Raw genomic sequence first — 19,467 nt, 5'->3', positions numbered from 1 at the left:
ACTCGTGGTCAGCACAGGCTTCATAAATGAAGGTTCAGCAACGTTGAGAAATCCTCAGAGAGTTTGAATTAAAGAGACAGGATCTAATTATCTTTAAACCAGCTCCAGGATGGCTTCTCCTAGCTCAAGGCTCCAGCTACCTATTATGGTAGCGAGGTTTACTGAAGAGGCCAGCGAGAGAGAGAGAGAACACGCCAGGGAATGGACTTTTATTGGGGAACAAAAATTCTGGGGAAAATCCCATCCCATGAAGATTAAGGGGGGCAGTGTCCCAAGGTCAGGTGCGATGGGTCTTCAGGGTAGTGGCCAGACACGCCTCCACACAGACAAGCCTTGGACCTGAGAAGGGTGGGGAAAGCTCTGGACACAAGGATGCCTCTTAGCGCCTCTTTCCCAGCCAGGGAGTAACTCAAATCACGTGTGAAGATGGCCTCCCACATAGTAAATACCAAGTATTTCATTTGTTCTCTTTACTACATGCAACCTTCTAAAGATTATTTTACTTCTCTAAACCTTAGTTATGCATCTCTGGGTCTTGAAGTCGTAATACATATGGTTTTTCCTATCTCTGGAGGTTATGGGGAGAATCAAATGAGAAAATATACAAAAGAACTTTGAAAAGCTCTGAATATACGGTTTTAAAGCACCAAAGCACTACCATGAAGTCAATGGGCCTTCACCTCTACACATATACACACACCCTTACCTATTTATTCAGAGGCAACTCAAAGGACAGACCTTCTACGGGATAGAGGATTTGATGCTTTCACTTTGTACCATCAAATTAATTCACCTATATCCAAGATTGAACCAGAAACGACTTAAAAAAAAAAAACACATAATACCCTCAGTTTCTTTCAAGTAATTTTTTCAACCATGATAAAATTAATAAAGTGAGGCAGATTTTATTTCCAAAGATGGTTGCAAACAATATCTCCCATCCCACACACTCTTATTATACCATAAACTCTAACCCTCCTCTTATCAAATGGTTGGTTCTATGTAACCTTCTTTTGAACCCGGATAGACTACAGTAACTACTTTGTCCAAAAGAGAATAGCTGAGGCGATGCAAATTCTGAGACTAGTCATAAAAATATCATGTATTTCTCCTATCTCTTGGGTCACTATAAGAACCCAGAGCCAGGTTGTGAAGAAGCCCTCATGATCCCACAGAGAAAATACCCAGAGATCACAATGCAGTACTTCCAATTAACAGCCTAGCTGAGGCCCCAGATGACTGACTGCATCTGAAGAAAGGAAAAGACATTTAGAGATATTTATTCTAAAAATAGCAATGTACCCTGTTGTATATTCCTGCAATCTGTGCTTCCTTGAGCAAGTTGTTCAATAACCACAAAGATGGTTACATCATCAAAAGTATAATGTTTGTTGTGAGGTTTAAATGAGATTACACACATCAAATGCTTTGTAAACAATAGTTTTATACAAATATAAAGTTGTGCACTTTCCAAGCTATCACTCCAACACACATTTATTCAACTAAAACAAAATATCTTTAAAAATATTTTAACAATGTACAAATACATTCATAACATAATCTGCTGATTAAGACTCTGCAACAAAGTTTCTAGTACCTACAACAAAATTTACAACTGCCTACAATAATTTGTAGATTGGTTTAGTTTACAGTTAAATATATTGCCTTGTTTAAGAAATATTATTAATACAAATGTATGGTTTACAATATCCCCATTATAGCAAGAAAAAATAGATTCATATAATGTCTTTAGGCATTTATTATGCCAAGTATTTAAATGATTATTCTTACTATGACATAAGAACAATATTCATTTAGTACTAAAAGATTTTATTAGTCCAGAGACCACTGAAGAGTTTCCAGGAAGTTCCAAAATAAAATCTGACTATCCTTTCCACGAAATAACTAGAACAGCAGCAATCCCTTGGGTATCCCTTAAACATAAACTATAAAGATACCTTTTATTATTTAGGCCTTAAGTAAAAAAATAAATTTTAGAAACTAGTTAACACTACCAGCTTGAATTTGGTTTTCCCTTGTGCATGTCTAGGGTAAGCAATTTCAACATGAAGTATATATTTAAAATTAACAGTTTTTTCTAATTTTTAACTCATACACAAGCCAAGTGTTTACTCTTAATTATGGAATCAACTTATTTCTGAAAATAACCTACAGAAATAGTATGTAAACACACATACCTTTGACTAAGAACATTCTATTTTCTATGGATCAAAATGCAAATATCTCTGTAACATGTAAACTAACACATTAATTTGGGATATATGGATACTTTACTATATGCATACATATGTACACCGTAAAATAAATTCTGACAATGTTCTTAATGATATCATACTTCCCAGCCTCAACTACTAGAAAAAATAAAAATAAAAACTTTGTTTAAAAAAAAGAAAACAGTTTTCATAGTAACTTTGTAAGTGAAAACAAAACAACAACAAAAAAACAATGCTCCTCTTTGCAACTGGACTGAGCTCTAAACAGTTCATAATCAAGAATCTCTTCCACCATTTCCCAATATCACAGAAAACATAATTTTCTCTCTATTCAAGAAGTCTGTTCATTTCCGGTGTTCTGCAAAATAGAAAAAAATCCTTAATATTCAGTTATTTCACTTCATATATACCAGGGATTTCAAACCACTAAACCTAGAAAATATTGTACCTTTGTAAATAGATCCTGTTACTTTATTACATTGTATGTAATAGCCCACCATGTCAAAAAGTGGATATGTTACAGATTATTCCTTTTTTTTTTTTGCAGTATGGGGAAAATGAACCCAGCAAATGCGATTATCCACTCAGATGTTCATCTTATCTCACAGAACAGAGTGCCACCAGGTGCCATGTAAGACTCTAACCCTATACATGTTATGCTAGGCACACGGTTCAATTTCACCTATATTCAAAATTCCCCTCCACCTTCAGACACATGGAAAAATCCCAAGGGGGAAAAAACTTAAAAAGCACACACATGAAAATTACCCTAAGATGGGCCACAGTGAATTCTTTTACTTGGGGCCAAGCAGAAATCCTTTAGGAAGAGAACCACGACCCTAAATAGAATATTCATTTTCTTGACCTCTTAAGAGCAACAGTATAGTAGAATAAAGAAAAATGAATTCCTTGTGTAGAGGGCTGGGTTCAAGCCCTAGCTCTGTACTACCTATTAGCTTTATATTCTGAAGTAAAACAATCTCAGGCTTTAGTTATCCAAAGCATAATCTCTGAACTAGAAACTTGTTAGAAATGCTAATTATAAGACCATCCACCTCCCTCCAGATCTACTGAATAAGAAACCTTAAGAATGGAGCCCAGGAATCTTTGCACTCTAGGTGATTCTGATGCCTGCTGGAATTTGAGAACCACTGCCCTATATTCAATACTTACCCAGCCTGCTGCACTAATAAATGTAAGCTGTGACTCATACAAAGACCCAGTCAATTTGCCCCAAGAGATTTAATCAGTAACTGTTTACCAATATGACAAATCACACTGAAAATCTGAATTTATATCCTTATATTGGGGACTGCAATACAATCTTTATGTTATAGGGGAGAGTATCATTCTCATATTTCAGTGACAATATGCCTTTTAAAAACCTCATTTGAGAAGCATTTCATAAAAATTAAATTAAAAAATTTAAAAAACCATTTCATTAGTCACTGGTCATATCCAGAAAACACTTACTTGTTTTAAAAACTGCTTTCCGAGATACGAGGTAGCCATGCTGGTTAAATTCTTCCGGCTGCCCACTTTGCACCTGATATAACCATACAGGTTGGCACCCTGTAGTACCACACCCATGATAACCACAGCCTGGGATCAGGGAAAAATAACACAATGGTTACTGACCTAAAATTGACTTTTCTCTTAAGTCATAAATGAGACAAGGCAGATTTATGGTGAGAAAGGAAAGGAAAAAGGAAGCAGGGGTTGTGCCAAGGAGCACGATCTAATATCAAACTACCAGAAGAGGCCTGATATATGTTCTGTACAAGGCAGTGGGTTATTCACTCATATTCACTCTGTTGCCACTACTCAGTTCTGTTGAACACAACTGCTACATATGCAAGCTCTATGTCACACCTGGTGAACACAGTGGAGGGGGACCTTCTCTCTAGGTCCTAAAAAAGGCATAAGGAAAAGTAAGTGAAACTAGAAAAGACTAAAATGTTACTTGTTCCTTTAAGAATCACAAAAGAACAGTCAAGAAGTAGTCAAGTTCAATAACCTGAAAGGAGGCAAAAATGGAATCTCTACTCTATGCTAATATATGTGATTGGATCCTGGGCAAGTTGACTAGGTGACCTAAGGCAGCAACGAACCGGGGTTTGTTTTTGCCTTCAGAGCAAAGAGAGATGAGCAGGAAGAAGTATATTTCTGCAAAGCTGCTTATTCCTTGTGATCACATCAGGAATCCTATAGTGACTCAGACCACTAAAAATTGAGAATAAGAAATTCACACCCTCTCTTTAAATATTTAAGGGAGAAAAATTAATTAGCACAATGTGAGGAAGCTTCAAAGTTAGGTATTCTAGAAGTTTCTCTGTAAAGAGCCAGATAATAATATTTTAGTCTCTGTTGCCACTACGCAATTCTACTATTTTGGCCCCCAAAAGCCACAGTAAATGTAAACAAATGGGCAAGGCTGTGTTCCAATAAAAATTCACAAATTGTTGGGTTGGATTTGATCTACAAGCCATAGTCAGCCAACCCTCTTCCATAATAAACAACTCATCAACCCTTTTACTATTAAAAGTATCATTCAGGAGATGTTTATATCTATGAAAGGCAAAGAGGCTAAATGAAATCTCATTTTCCAATCCAGACTTTTTTTTTCCTTTCGTCTTTCTTATTTGAGGTGGGATCTCATTTAGTTGTTCAATTGTCCAGGCTAGCATCAAACTTGCAATTTTACTTCCTTAGCCTCCCTCCAAATAGCTGGGATTAAAGGCATAACTCACTGTACCTGGCTTCAGGCTTCTTCTCTTTAACTCTTAACAAATAGTATAGCTGATTTTAAGCAAGTGAGAGAATTTGTTTTTTGGCAGTCCTGAGGATCAAACCCAGGGCCTTGCATGTGCTAGGCAAGTACTTTACTCCCCATTCTAAGAAGATTTAAATCTTTAAGGAACTGGTTCAAGTGTTCCTAGTGAAAAAGGTAGAGCTGGTACCTTCTGTTATAAGGTTGCTACTTATCTAAATAAACATACATCTTATTTTTTTTATTTACATGAATCTACTTTAACTTCCCGTGTTCCTCAATTGGAACACTCCCAGGTACATATATACCAACATGCAAGGGGCACCTGAATTCATACTAAACATGGTTCTGCTGAGGCACCAATTTTTATTCAATGGCAACAAATTTTTAAAAGTTAAAACATGCAGACTTCTGGTTTAAGATAGTGTAAAAAGTCAGACATGAACATTTCCCCATAAGATAGTCAGTACAGTACAAGTGTTAAAAAAAAAAGCAAATAAGTCAATACCTGTACCAGTAAACACAAAAAAGGACTGGTGATCAGAAAAAGAGGAAGTATGACACGGCTTTGCAGAAATTTTAAGGGAAATTACACTAATAATTACCATCCCCAACAAAGAGAGAAACAAAAAGAACTGAGGACATAGCTGCCCTAAGAAATAATGCAAAAATAGCTATGAATACAAAAACTCCCACCAAGCAAGGAGGAAATACCAACAGCTGATATTTCCCTGAAAGAAGCAGAAGAGAAAATACAGGAGGACCAGCAACCACTGACCATCTTAAAAACGCCCAGAAAGAGGGAAAAGACTGATGGAGAGTCTGGGTGAAGCCTCCTCCTGTCCTATGCTATGGTCTTAACCATAGGACCAAACCATGTTTCACATGGTTAGAGAAGTAGAAGCACTGCTAGAGCAAGTCTGGGCTGATTCTCCTGGATGGTGCTAAAGCTACAGAATCTCACAAATGATCTAAATAAAGCGGGAGTACAGAACCAGAGTAGGGTCTACAACAGCTCCACTCCAAAAAAGAAGGCAAAACCCAAGCAAGGCAGCTAAATTGTGTGGGCAATCCTCCTCAGGCCTGCACCTTCAGGCCACCAAATAGCATTCAAACTCTAGCTCAAAGCAGCAGCAATAGTTACAGAGAACATGAGAAGGGAGTCGAGGGAAATTCAATCGCACTAAAGTGGCAGAAAAGGAAGATCTGGACAGAGCTGCCACTATGAGTATCAGCAAAAAGAAAACGAGAAAAGGGAAAGGCATCTCTGCAAAACTTCAGGGGAAAAAAAAAAAAAAGACAATTTAAAAAAAATAACACATTCTGCAAAAGACCAGTGAAGAATCTATTCTGAAAGAAGTATAGGTCATCGGGGGTCGCATTGTGGCTCTGCGGTAAAGCACTCACCTAGCATGTGTGAGGACCTGGGTTCAATTTCAGCACCACATAAAAATAATAAAATAAAGGTATTGTGTCCAATTACAATTAAAAAATAAATATTTTTTTAAAAAGAAGTACAGGTCATCAAAATAAACGCATTCCTGGGAATACTTCATCCTAATACTAAGATCCTACACATAAGAATTCTTAGCATGAAACTAAGACAATAGGAGATGAAAGGAGTAGGCAGAGCGAGGAAATACAAATACTCCTTTCCAGACCCCTAATCTAATGTAGCTGCTGCTATGTCTGAAGCACTCCACTCAATTCCTGGTATCAGTGTCTAACATCTCCTATTATGTCTTTTTTTTTTTTGTCTGTAAACCCTTTACTGAAATATAAGCTCTATCAGAGCAATTGTCTGGCTTACATGGCCCCAAACAGTATTCAATGCCCAAAAACAACTCTGATATATGGTGAACTCTTAAAAATATCTGCTGCATGAATAAACAGAAAAGAAAAAGATGAATGATTAAAACAATTAGAAGGCAGCAGATGAGAATAGATATAAAATGATACAAGACAGAAACAACTGGTATCTTGAAATTAGACAAATGAAAAAAACTGAACATAAATAGATTTAAAAATTTAACCAAAGTCAATTTTCCTGATTCAAAGCAAAACTGGAGTCTGAAAATAAGAAGGAAACATAAGTTACAGAAAACTTAATATAGAGTGAGAAAGACATATCCTGGTTATGATATTTAAAAACTTCAAAAAAAAAAAATTCTTCAGAGCCAGGCGCAGTGGCACATGCCTATAATCCCAGGACAATCTTGAGTTCAAAGCCAGCCTCAGCAACAGCAAGGCACTAAGCAATTGCAAGGCTGTCTCTAAATAAAATACAAAATAGGGTTGGGGATGTGACTCAGTGGTCAAGTGCCTCTGAGTTCAATCCCTGGTACCATCCCCGCAAAAAAAAATTCTTCAGAGAGAAAAATGATTCACTCCTCACACACAGAGTAGGTTATCCTAGTATTACAGTGTGGTGGATCTAGAATGTCCCCAAAAGGCTGTTAAAAGCTTGGTCCCCAATGAAACAGGTTAGGAAGTGATCTGGGAAAGTGATTAGATCATGAAGGCTCTAACTAACATCACCAGTGGATTGATCCACTGACAGATTCATAGCTGACTGAATTATTGGGAGGTAGTAGGAAGAGTAGGAGCTGGGACCTAACTGAAGGGAGTGGGTCCTTGGAGATATGCCCATGGGGACTATATTTGGTCTGTCAGTCCATCTTATGTGTATGTGTATGTGTATGTGTATATGTGTGTGTGTGTGTGTGTCTCCCCCTCTCTCCCTCTCCCTCCCCCCCCCTCTCTCTCTCCATGGACTAAACCTCTGAAACGGAAAACCAAAATAAATGTTTCTTCATTTGAGTTGTTCTCATATTTTGTTATAGCAACAGAAAGCTGTTTAACATACTAGCATCAGATTTCTCTAAAACATAAAAGAAAATATGGAAAAACTCAATGAAGTTATCTTCAAGAATAGTCCAATAAACTCACATTCTTAGATATGAAAAAAAAATCAAAGAAAAAGCAAATCTACATTCTTTTCAAAAGAATGTACTATAGCTAACCAAGCAGTAAAAAAGAAGCTGAAATAAAAGAACTAGAAGTGGACACTGAATTGATGTATTTAAAAAAAAATAGATCAAAAACTGAATAACCAATAAGAAATATTACTTCAAAGGGCAATTGTTCTAAACCTTGACAACACAAAAATATCATTGGAACAAACAATAAAGGAAGAAACACAGGAAAGAATAATAAGAGTGTTTATTTTGGTCCCTTTCTAAACAGTTTATTGGTCAATAAACAGATGTGAGTATATTACCTCATGTTATAAAACTAACCACTTGAAAGAACTAAAGTACAAATTTAATGGACAAAATTCAGAAATGAAATCATGAATGTTAACTTTCTTATCTTCCATATCAGGAAATTCAAAAATATTCAAAATTCACAAATTTTGAGTAAATTTCCTAATTCATGAAAGAGGGTTATAACTATATTAAGTAGTAAAGATGAATAACAGAAAATCAATAATAAAGCATCCAAAGCATAAGAAGGAAAGTTATGAATGTCACAAAGAAAAAAAGAACTTACTAAAAATTGTAGGAAAAACATAATTCAAGCTAAAATTTATCTGACATCAATAAATGTTAAGTGGAAACAAACTCAATGGTTATAAGAACAAGACTCATAATTTGAGTCAAGTGTCAGACTGTATCTTCCAAAGATGGCAGCAAGAGTATTTCCTGTTCTACAACTCTAGAACTTTCTTAGTCTCCCAATAAGAGGTAGAGCCTAATTTATATTCCCTTGAATGTGAATGGTGACAAAGATGATGCTGTGATATCTCAAACTACGCTGAAAAGAGCAATTCAGCTTGCAAGCTGAACCACCAAATGGAATCCTGACCCTCCGTCCAAGCAGCCCAACTGCCATAAGGCCACCATTCTGTGAAGAAGTCCAAACTAAGCTACACAGAGGGACATGTGGGGAGGCACAAACCCTCATGAAGAGGAGATGTCTTATGTCCTCAAGCTTCTCCCACCACTATTGACTGCAACTGAGACCCCAAGCCTTAATCTCCAGAAGAACCCTTCCTAAGGTCCTCACCCAAGAACTATGAGATAAAAAGATGTGTTGTTCTACATCACAAAGCTTTTGGGTGAGGGCTGGGGATGTGGCTCAAGCAGTAGCATGCTCGCCTGGCATGCGTGCAGCCCGGCCCGGGTTTGATCCTTAGCACCCATACAAACAAAGATGTTGTGTCCGCCGAAAAACTAAAAATAAATAAATCAGCTTTTGGGTGATCCACTATGCAGCAACAAGTAATCAGAACAGGTTGCCAATCAACATTTTTCAGGGGGAAAAATACCCTACTATTATAGGCACTAATATCCTAGAAAATTGGTGGAATTGGGGTCACAGGATCTACTCTCCAATGCTTAAGAGAGTAGATTAAGAAAAAAAGCAGTTAGGAAATAGAACCTGGGAAATACAAGATGAAGCTGCCTATTCAAGATAGGTCTATAATAACAGCATAGTGGATTATTCCAAAGTTCTACACAGACACTTACCAACCATTTTACTCTGAAGGAGAAGAGAGCACTAAAGGCAAATATCACCCACAGTATTGGACAGGCAATTAGTCCTAACCAAAAGATTCTCGATTCAGCTTCTGAAACAGTTTTATTCTCCTGAGGAGATGCCTACAAAAAAATTAAAAAAAAATAAATTCACTCATCACTGATCTAAGATTTATCAGTACAAAGTCTAACTTTAAAAAAAAAAAAGAAACCCCCAACACAAAGATTAATACAAACAGCTCAAGTCCCAGGTTAAACCAAAAAACCAGTTAATGGCTCTACCAAAATTGTAATTTTAGGAAATGATTTTAGTATGCTTTGTTCTAGTTCCAGAATTTTGCAGATTTGGGCAAAATGGACAGTTTATCATGACTCAAAATAGTAAACAATTGTCTCTGGTAGATTTCTACTCGATTCTTCTTACACTCGTGCTGTTCATTCATGAGGAAGATTTGAATGATGTATTTTTAGACAAAAATCAAGGAAATCAAGTTTATAGTCATCCTTGAGATTTAAAAAGTCAAGTCAGGTCCACAGAAAAAAAAAATGAAAACAAGGGATTCTGAATAATGACCAAAATGTCTCAGCAAGTTAGGAAATTAGAGGGCAACGTTTTTTTCCAAGGTAGATTTTATAATATTAAGGAATATGGAGTGCCACTCTCTGGTAAGTCTCACTTGTCAAGGCTCTTCCAAGCAGAAGGCAAGCAATTTAACAGGTACCATTTCCAAGAATTTTGTCCTCTGCCCCTCAAACTGATTTTTACAAGGGAACAGAATGTTCACTAGAGTAACAGACTAATCCAAAATAGACAAGGGTCCCCCAGGGGTCCTGAGGGCACAGACTTAAAAAAAGAGACACATCAACTGAGATTTTTCTATCGAACTACAATCCTTTTCTGCTCACAAGTGTCTTTGCCCATGGGAGCAGTTATCTGCTATACATAGAGGGATGAAGATACCCAGTATGGTGATCAATCTGGGGGTCATCAGAAAGAAATCCTTGATAGGCAGTTTGGCATGCTGAATAAACTTTGACTCAGTGTCCTCTTGGAGGATTCTGTCCTGTATACACCTTATTTTCAGTCTGAACTAGACAGAAAAATGTGTATGTTTTGGAAGGCCATCTGGTTTAGTACTGACATGGCAAGTGATGTGGGGTAGTACTTTTAATCTTAAATACTTAATCCTTAAATATTCAAATCTACACAGAATGTATTAGATGACACTATTAATAACAAAACAACAATTACAAAAAAAGGCAGCTTACCTTCCTGGACTCAAACACCCAATGACTCTTTCCATCCTCATCAATATGATTCCACCACCGAAGGCCTACCATCAGTCTACCTGTGACATTCTAGGGAAGATTAATATAAACACACACATTTTTAAATCATTATTTAAAAGCACTATAAAATCATACCTTAATGCAACATTTCACAAACAAATCTTCATTAACCTCCAAACATGCTCCATACATTCATTATTACCTCCATAACAGCCCGTTCACAAAGCTACATAATAGCTATGTATCAGACCTGGTTAAAAAATAAATAAATAAAATGGCAATGGCATAATCAACAGGAGCAGAATTACAGGGTAAGCAGAAGTCTATCCATAAATAATACCTTCCTCATTTCCAATTTCTTAATGTTTTCCCCTGCTCTTTGGCTAATGTGACCTACCTTTTTCCCATCATAAATATGTATATTTTAAACAGGACATTCCTAAAAATGATTTTAAGCACTGGCTTTCATTCGGTCCCTCAAATATACTAAGTTCTCTTCTTGCTTATTAATGAAACAAATTACTTTGATAGTTTTCCTAATGTTTTGTTTATTCAACAAATATTTCCTAAGCACCTAGAAAGTGCTGTAACAAAACAGCGACAAACAGGTACTTCCCCTGTCCCCATGAAGCTTCAAGGGAATACAGCCAACTGTGATCAGAACTGTGAGAGAAGTTTAGAATACTTTTGAGTATAACAGGGAATTGGATTGAATCTGGGTATCAGACAATGATTTCCCAAGGAATCAACATTTGTAATGAATAAGCAGTAATGTATCATGGAGGGTATGTTTAATTGGTGGTGTTCACCAATAAGATTCAGGATTTCTATGAACTCGGGTGGAAAAAAATATATATTTCTTCATTTTCATCAACCTCTGGCTTAAGATTAGCATACCTTTAACTTATAAAGTGTAGACCAAAAAAACACAAATGCAGGTAGAATTAACAAAACCCATATCTTTGTTACAATAAACACCAGATATTTTTCATTTTGTACTATACTTGTTGTAGACATCTCAACGTATTGTTTATGCTCATCACTACCTTCAAAATGGTAAGACCTGCCACTAGGTCTTACTATTAATGTGATCATAAAGTACACACTTCTAAATCAGAAATTTCTGCAGATGCTCAAGTCCCTTATATAAAATAGCACAGTATTTGTATATAACCTATTCACATATTCCCATATACTTTAAATTAGCTCATATAAGGTAAATGCTACATAAATAGCTGTTATGCTGTACTGTTTATGGAATAATGACAAGAAAAACGTCTGTGTTCAGCACAGATGCAATTATTTTTTTCTGAATATCTTTGATACAGAGTTAGTTGAATACATGCACATCCCATGGATATAGACAGCTGACTATATTTTCAATTAAGTGATTTTTGTAATCTTATGTATTTTTCTTTTATATATTTAAAAACATTATTCATAGCTTCATGACACCATAAAGAGTCCATAACACAGAAAAAAAGATTAGAAATTCCTGTATTAAAGTAATGCGGGAACAAAACAAGCACCCAGAGAGAGTAGTAGGTATAGCATCCCTAAGGAAGAAAAGTAGAATGTATTAAAACTTATGACTAGGGCTGGGGATATAGCTCAGTGGGTAGAGTGTTGCCTTGTATGCACAAAGCCCCAAGTTCAATCCCCAGCACCACACAAAAAAATAAATAAAAAATAAAACTTGATGACTAACTGGATAGATATGCAGTCGGAAGCTACTCCATATACTTCCATGTTCCATTTTCTAATTCTTTTGCTTTCTCTTATCTTTATTAGTTTATTTTTCTGAATTTCTCTCAGGCTTGTTTTTGTTTTTGAAACTTCTGGACCTAAAAGTCGATTATTTTCATTCTTCTCTAATAATACAAGCCTTTAATCTACTGACTTTCCTCTAAATTCAGTTTTAGATATATTTTAAGAGTTTGATATAGATGATCATCATAAGATATAAATAATCTATAATTCCAGTTTCATTTTTAAACCAAGATATTTAGCAAGTTAACTTTTTTAAAGAAACTCCAATTTAGTAACCTTTTTTTTCCCCCTTGGCTTTATTTTACTAGACCAGAAAATATAGATGCTTTCATAATTTATCTGGAATTTCTTCATAGGGATATTAACCAACTTTTGCAAATGTTCTACCGGCACTAATGAGAAGTTATTATCTCTGGACATACAAAGTTCCAAAAACTACAATTAAACTGGCTTTGTTAATTACTATCCAGATCCTTTAGGCCTTATTTTTTGTCACTTCATTCTGTCAAAAACTCGTTTCTTAATACTCCCATCACAATGTTTCCTTCATTTCCACCTAGTATTTTAATGTTAGTTTGATATAATTTTATTCTATGAATGATCTTCACTGATTCATGATTTTGTTCCATTTAGTGTTTTTTTAAAAAAATTTTTAATTGTTCTTTGTGGTTATACATGACAGTATAGTATATTTTGACCTATTAATACAAACATGGGATATATCTTACACTAATTAGGATCCCAGTCTTGTGGTTGTACATGATATGGAGATTCACTGTGGTGTATTTATATATATACAGGAAAGTTAAGTCAGATTCATCCCACTATTTTTCCTCTACCTGTCCCCCTTCCCTTTCCTTCATTCCCCCTTTGTCTAATGTACGGAATTTATATTCTTCCCCTCCCCCTTTGCTATGTGTACATATCGGGAGAGAACAAATATCCCATGAAGGACCAAAGGTTGCCTCTGGTTGAAAAAATAATTGCCCAGGAGCACCCATAGGAACCTCTGCAAAAAGTGGGTACTTCTTAAGTATTTGTATAGCAACTATACAAAGCTTTATGGAGAAATTATACATAGCACACCTGCAAATTACCATGAAGCAAAACCAGTGGTATGGATTAGAAACAATACATAAGGTCTATGGTTGTTAGTAACCATCTGTTTACCTAACTTCATAGTTAATAAAGGCTGTCATATAGCACAGACAACTCAGTAGTGTAATAACCTACATGTGATCAGAAGGTCTGAAGTAATAAAAAGATAACATCAATCCAAAATGCCTAATCTCATATTGTTTGCTGCTTATACATATTCAAACTCATATTAAATATAACTTTAATAAAAACAAACTTACCTTCACTGCCCAAAAGTCACATGACAACAACAAGATAATTGTCACCATACAGGCAATAAAGCTGCTGCTGAGCAATTCACAGAGAAGATAGACTATAATGGCACTGACTCGGAAGAACAAATGGAAAAATGATGCCACTGGATGTCTGGAAACCAAAACATAAGAAAGGCAATTACAATTTACTATAAGTACTTTCAGATTTAGATGACAAATGGTTCAGCCATGGCATAGCCATGAAGAGTTCTGTCAAAATAAGAGATAACTTAAAGCAGCAGTAAACCACCTACCTCTCTTAAGACCCACTATTTGATGAAGCCCTCTGTTGCAAAAAAAAAAAAAAAAAAAAAAAAAAATGTACTATGTAATCATAACTATTACGTCTATGAACATAAATTTTTATAGAACACAAAAAAGTAACTTTACCTAGCTTGGATTACCAAATCATGCCAAAACAATTCCTCCAAAATCACTTCAGGAATTAAGTCACTGTCAGATACAGTGTTTTCATTTTTTACCAGCTTTAATTGGGATATGATTCATATATAACAACCTACATAAAAGTGTACAATTTAATGGATTTTAGTATATTCACAGAGGTGTGTATTCATTACTACAATCAGAAAAAAAAAAATCCTCTGGCAATCAGACAGCTAACCATCTCAGTCCTAAACAACCAAAAAACTATTCTTTGTCTCTACAGATTTGCATATTCTAGGCACATCATATAAATAAACCCATACAACATTTAGTCATTTGTGACTAGTATCTTTCACTTAGCATAATGTTTTCAAAACTGGGTAGAACTGCCGGGAACAGTAGCACACACCTATAGTAGCACACACCTCCAGCGGCTCAGGAGGCTGAGGCAGGAGAATCGCAAGTTCAAAGCCAGCCCCAGCAATGGTGAGGCTCTAAGCAATTCTGCAAGAGGCTGTCTCTAAATAAAATACAAAATAGGGCTGGGGATGTGGCTCAGTGGTTGAGCAGCCCTGAGTTCAATCCCCAATATCCCCCCCACAAAAAGAAGAATATAAATACGCGTTACTTATATAATTCTCAAATTTGCACAAAAATCAAAGTGTAACTTACTTATAGAAATTATGTTTTAAAATGGTGCATTCTTGGAAAAACAGCTAGCACAGAATTTAAAACTGATGAATATTCACTGGGGAATGAGATTGATCAAATATATTTTAAATATATATTCACATAATAGATTCTAATATGTATAATTACAATGCACCAATTGAAAGAACACCAGTATTCAAAAAATTGAACTTGCTAATTTGAAAACTCAGTATTAACATTCCATATGCCAATTATTCCCAAGAAAATCTGAAGTTATCTTTGTCTGACACTAAATCAAACTAGCAACATAGAATTAATAAACACACTGCAACCACTGCCTTGAATCTCATCAGCTGACACCAACATGGACACCACAGCACTGGGCACCAATACAACCCATCTAACTTATCCCCATACCGGATTTTGGATTTTCTTGGTCTATTAGTTGTCTCTTCTTCTGCATCAAACAATGAAACATCTTCAGTGTCATCATTGCTGTCCTAGGAGGAACATTAAATATCCATGAAGCAAAATGAAATTCAGTATTTACATTCCTACTATATACAAGGCTGATCACTTGTTAAAATGGAAGATAAAATTACACGGACATAACATCAGAAATTCACAACCTAGGAGACACCTGCAGACCCTCTACTACCCTATCACTCCAAACACCTGACAAATACCCCTGCATTCAGGAATCAACTGTCTCCATCTCAGCAGCTGGGAGAAATTATACATAGCACATATGCAAATTACCCTGCAGCAAAACCAGTGGTATGGATTAGAAACAATGGAGTGCAGATGATGTGCCTACAAACTTAACATTTATTCTCAGAACTCTCACAAGTGTCACAGAAACCTCAAGCTACTGGGAATAAACTCAATTTTTTTGGCTCCTTCACAAAACCATCTGACACATCCTTATTTCCATGACTCCTCACAATGCTATTATCTGATAATAGCTGGCTAAACCCACTATTTGTGCTTATACTCCTTTTTCATGCTTCCTCAGAAGCTTTCCATCATTTTATTTATACTTTCTTGTGTCTTTATACATTTTTACCGAGTCTTTTTAAGAATATAAACTTCTTCAAGTGCCACTTACAGCGCAAAAAAAGATTTTAAAAACCCTGATCCCCTGTCTTCTACTTTCCCACTGCACTCCTTTCTTCACAGATGTAGGATTCTCAAGAGTGGTTCATAGTCTAACCTATTTCTACTCCTGTTAAGCCTCAACCACAACCCTGCTCACTGTGCCTTCCTAGTGCCACTCACCAGCCTCCCTGCCTTTATTTCTAGTCTCATTCCCACTACTCCATTCTAGTCTCTTCTCCACATAACCCACAGAGCAATCATCCACCATGGAAATCATATCATGTCACTACCCTGCTAAAACTTTTCAATTGTGCCCCTCCACATACAGGATAAAATAACTTCTTCACATAAAGCACACATCACATGATCTCCTACTAATCTTCCAACACTCTCTCCCACTAGATCCTGCAGCAATACATTTACTATATGGTCTCTCCTACCTTTCTTTCATATTTTCATTTTTTTCTACTCAAAAGCGCTTCCCTTCCCCACCTCCTCTCCATCTTGCAGTTATTAGTTCTGCATTCTCAAGTTATATTTACTATAGTAAAAAAAACATGTGTATAACAGATTTGGGGGTAAATTAAAAAGTCTGATTTTCAGCACATTAAGATATGAGTATAAGAACTATATAAAAAAATTTGAGAGGGGTAACCTTTAGTATTATGAGCAATGGACTAACACATTCAGACTCCTAAGAAAATTCCTGCTGCTGTATGAAGAATCTGGAGGGTAAAGAGGGTAGGGGAAGAAATAAAAGCATAAAACTAGAAAACTGGTTGGGAGCCTACTCAAAAAATGAAGCCAAGAAGTAAGGGGCTGTTCCAGGGTAAATGCTGTGGAGATGGTGAAAAGTGGGCAGATTCCAAATACTTAAGAACTGACAGGATTACCTGATGGGCTAAATATGGAGTTAATATAGGTAAAATGTCAAGGAAGATTCCAAAGTTTTTGTCTGAATAGTTAAAAGGAGATGCCAAATATAGACTCTGGACACTCCAATATTTTGAGTAAAAAATGTGAGAATAAACAGTGGGAACTAAGGAGTAGTACTAAAAAGAGTGGTGGGTAACCCAAGAGAAGGTAATGATCTGGAAGGCCCAGGAAGTGTTTCCAGGAGAATTCAATTTTGTCAGATGTTCTTAACAAGTAAAATGAAAACCAAAGTGACTACTATATTTTGAACAGTTGACCTCAATAAGATCAGTTTCAGAACAGACGGGGAAGGGGTCGAAAAGCTGACTAGAACTGACAGAATGGGGTGACAGTTGAAAGGCTATGTGGGCATAAGTTTTTATTGTTGAAGACAGGAGAAATTAAAGCATGTTTACATGCAAATGTGAACTAGCTTATCAATTTGAGGGTGAGGGGAGGGGACTGGCAATGCAAGATAAAAGAACTGCTGCAACAATGCTTTGCAATGGGCAGAAGGGGATGGTCAAAAATAAAGCACAGACAGTTCAATTATAAAATACAAGTGCAATTATGGGTAAAAATGCAAATAGGTAGGCAGGTGGTATGAAAATTCTTTTGTAATTACTTCCATTTCTCAGTGAAACAAGAAGCAAGATTACCAGCTGAGAGAAGACAAGGGAGGAAATGTTGAAGGACCGAGAAAAGTTTTAGTGCACAAGTTGCAAAAGAAGGAGGTTGCTGGCACAGAATGCAGGGTTGTCTGGCAGCATGAAAGACTAATTTGAGGTTCACAATCACAAACTTATAAAGTAGAAACAACTGACATAGTTTTGTCTATTTCTTCAGCCTCATTAGCCTGGGTGCAAATTTACAGAGCTGAATTTAAATCACCACTGGATTTTCTCAAGTCACCCTGTAGTAGTCTTTTCTGACCATAAATCCTAGTTATCCTAACTTCAGATACACGCTATTTCATCACCTCGACTTTGCTATTATAATCTGAAAGTAACTTAGGTTATTTTACTTATCACATCTCCCCTCCCTACCTGCTTTATGCCTCATTTCCTTGAATCCACCCACCCGAACCTGACAATGCAGGAAAAGAAACCTATCTACACTTTTCACATCCCTATCCCTGGAACCCAGAACAGTGCCTAAGCTACAATTCCTCGGTAAATTGTGAAACAAAAGAAAAAAAAACTAATATAATCTAAATGGAAGTACCCTATAAACAGTAATTTTTTAAAGGGGGACATTATTAAATTACACTTATTAATCTCCAGTCGAAAACCTCTGGACCACAATTACATTTTAAGGGCACAAACGCGATAGTCAATATTAATGTGGTAACAGCTACCTGAACGCAAGGCTCTGCCAGCGGCTCCTATTCCTACAGGATTGCAGGGCACCCCTACAGGGAAGGTCACAAGGGAACTGAAGAGGTGCCCGGAGGCCGCTCCCCTTTCACCTCCTCGCGTGCACGACGAAGGGCCGAGGAAAAAGACCACCCGCACCCCACCATACAGAGCATTTCTGCAGCCTAGCATCGGAACCGCCCAGCGCCGGGCGTTGGTTGAGGACCGGCTTCTCCTCTCCACACCCCCAATCTTCCCGAGCTCGGCGACTCCTGGGTCACTTCTTCTACGAGGGCTTCCGAGCACCCAGAACACTCCGGGACAATTACCCTCGGTCCTCCATTCCCTCCCACCCACCCCGCTCTTCCTCAAGACGGACAGCCGGAGGGGATACAAACACAACCGCCCCTGTGCGCCCGGCTCACTCCACAAACCCTCCAGGAGGGACCCCCCCACCCGCCAAGCCTCGGCCACCCGCTCTCCGCGCCCACAGCCCCTCACCTGAGACAACATGGCGACCGTGCGCCAACCCCACTTCCGGGAACCACGTCAGCGTACCAGCTGTCAAGTCCGATCTGCAACTTACGTGGCCTCTTCCCTACAATCCGGGAGGGGCCCATGTACAGCCCTAGCCGGACTTGGCTTCCCGGATACACTTCCGCTTCTAGGAGTCTCGCGGGAGGAGCAACACCGGGAGGGGAGGTGCAAGGGGTTATTCCGGGGCGGGGCGATCCGGGGCAGGGCGAGAAATGCTGGTGGGTTCTGGTCCGAGTAGAAGCAAAAACCCGCTGGGAAAGAAGCCCGTTACCACAGTTGGCGCTAAGGAAAAGTTGCGTGGTTTCTTAAAGGGAAACGTGTTTCGCGGCGATGCCCTGAATGCAGAGGGCCGGGTTTTATTCCATGGCATTTAACTTCGTTGGAATATTTGACAGTGACCTGTATTTCTGAATAGTATTACTTTTGGGCTTTGAATTTTAGAAGCAATTGGAAAAGTAAAGGTGGCCTTGGGAAGGGATAAAAAGTTAATCAAATCAATGGAAATAACCTGATGACGGTTGAGGACGACGT

General features: G+C 37.3%; 1 protein-coding gene across 2 annotated transcripts; it reads right to left on the bottom strand.

The window, feature by feature from the left end:
* Positions 1 to 940: 940 nt before the first annotated feature.
* Positions 941 to 19,036, bottom strand: Tvp23c (trans-golgi network vesicle protein 23 homolog C). 2 transcript variants are annotated; one of them, XM_026409422.2, is made up of 7 exons: positions 18,901 to 19,036; positions 15,449 to 15,531; positions 13,964 to 14,108; positions 10,815 to 10,904; positions 9,537 to 9,668; positions 3,708 to 3,836; positions 941 to 2,592 (listed from the first exon to the last, which is right to left on the bottom strand). In XM_026409422.2, the coding sequence occupies exons 1-7, from the start codon at positions 18,910 to 18,912 to the stop codon at positions 2,566 to 2,568; spliced, it is 618 nt and encodes a 205-aa protein (XP_026265207.2). In that variant the 5' UTR covers positions 18,913 to 19,036; the 3' UTR covers positions 941 to 2,565. The 2 variants fall into 2 exon arrangements, with proteins under 2 accessions (XP_026265207.2, XP_077656765.1); XM_077800639.1 differs by lacking the exons at positions 15,449 to 15,531; positions 18,901 to 19,036 and adding an exon at positions 11,038 to 11,085 and having other exon boundaries at positions 13,964 to 13,982.
* Between the last annotated feature and the right edge of the window lie 431 nt (positions 19,037 to 19,467).

This window comes from Urocitellus parryii, chromosome 7, assembly GCF_045843805.1.
Source record: "Urocitellus parryii isolate mUroPar1 chromosome 7, mUroPar1.hap1, whole genome shotgun sequence".
Taxonomy (NCBI): domain Eukaryota; kingdom Metazoa; phylum Chordata; class Mammalia; order Rodentia; family Sciuridae; genus Urocitellus; species Urocitellus parryii.
This window is presented reverse-complemented; position numbering and strand designations above follow the sequence as displayed.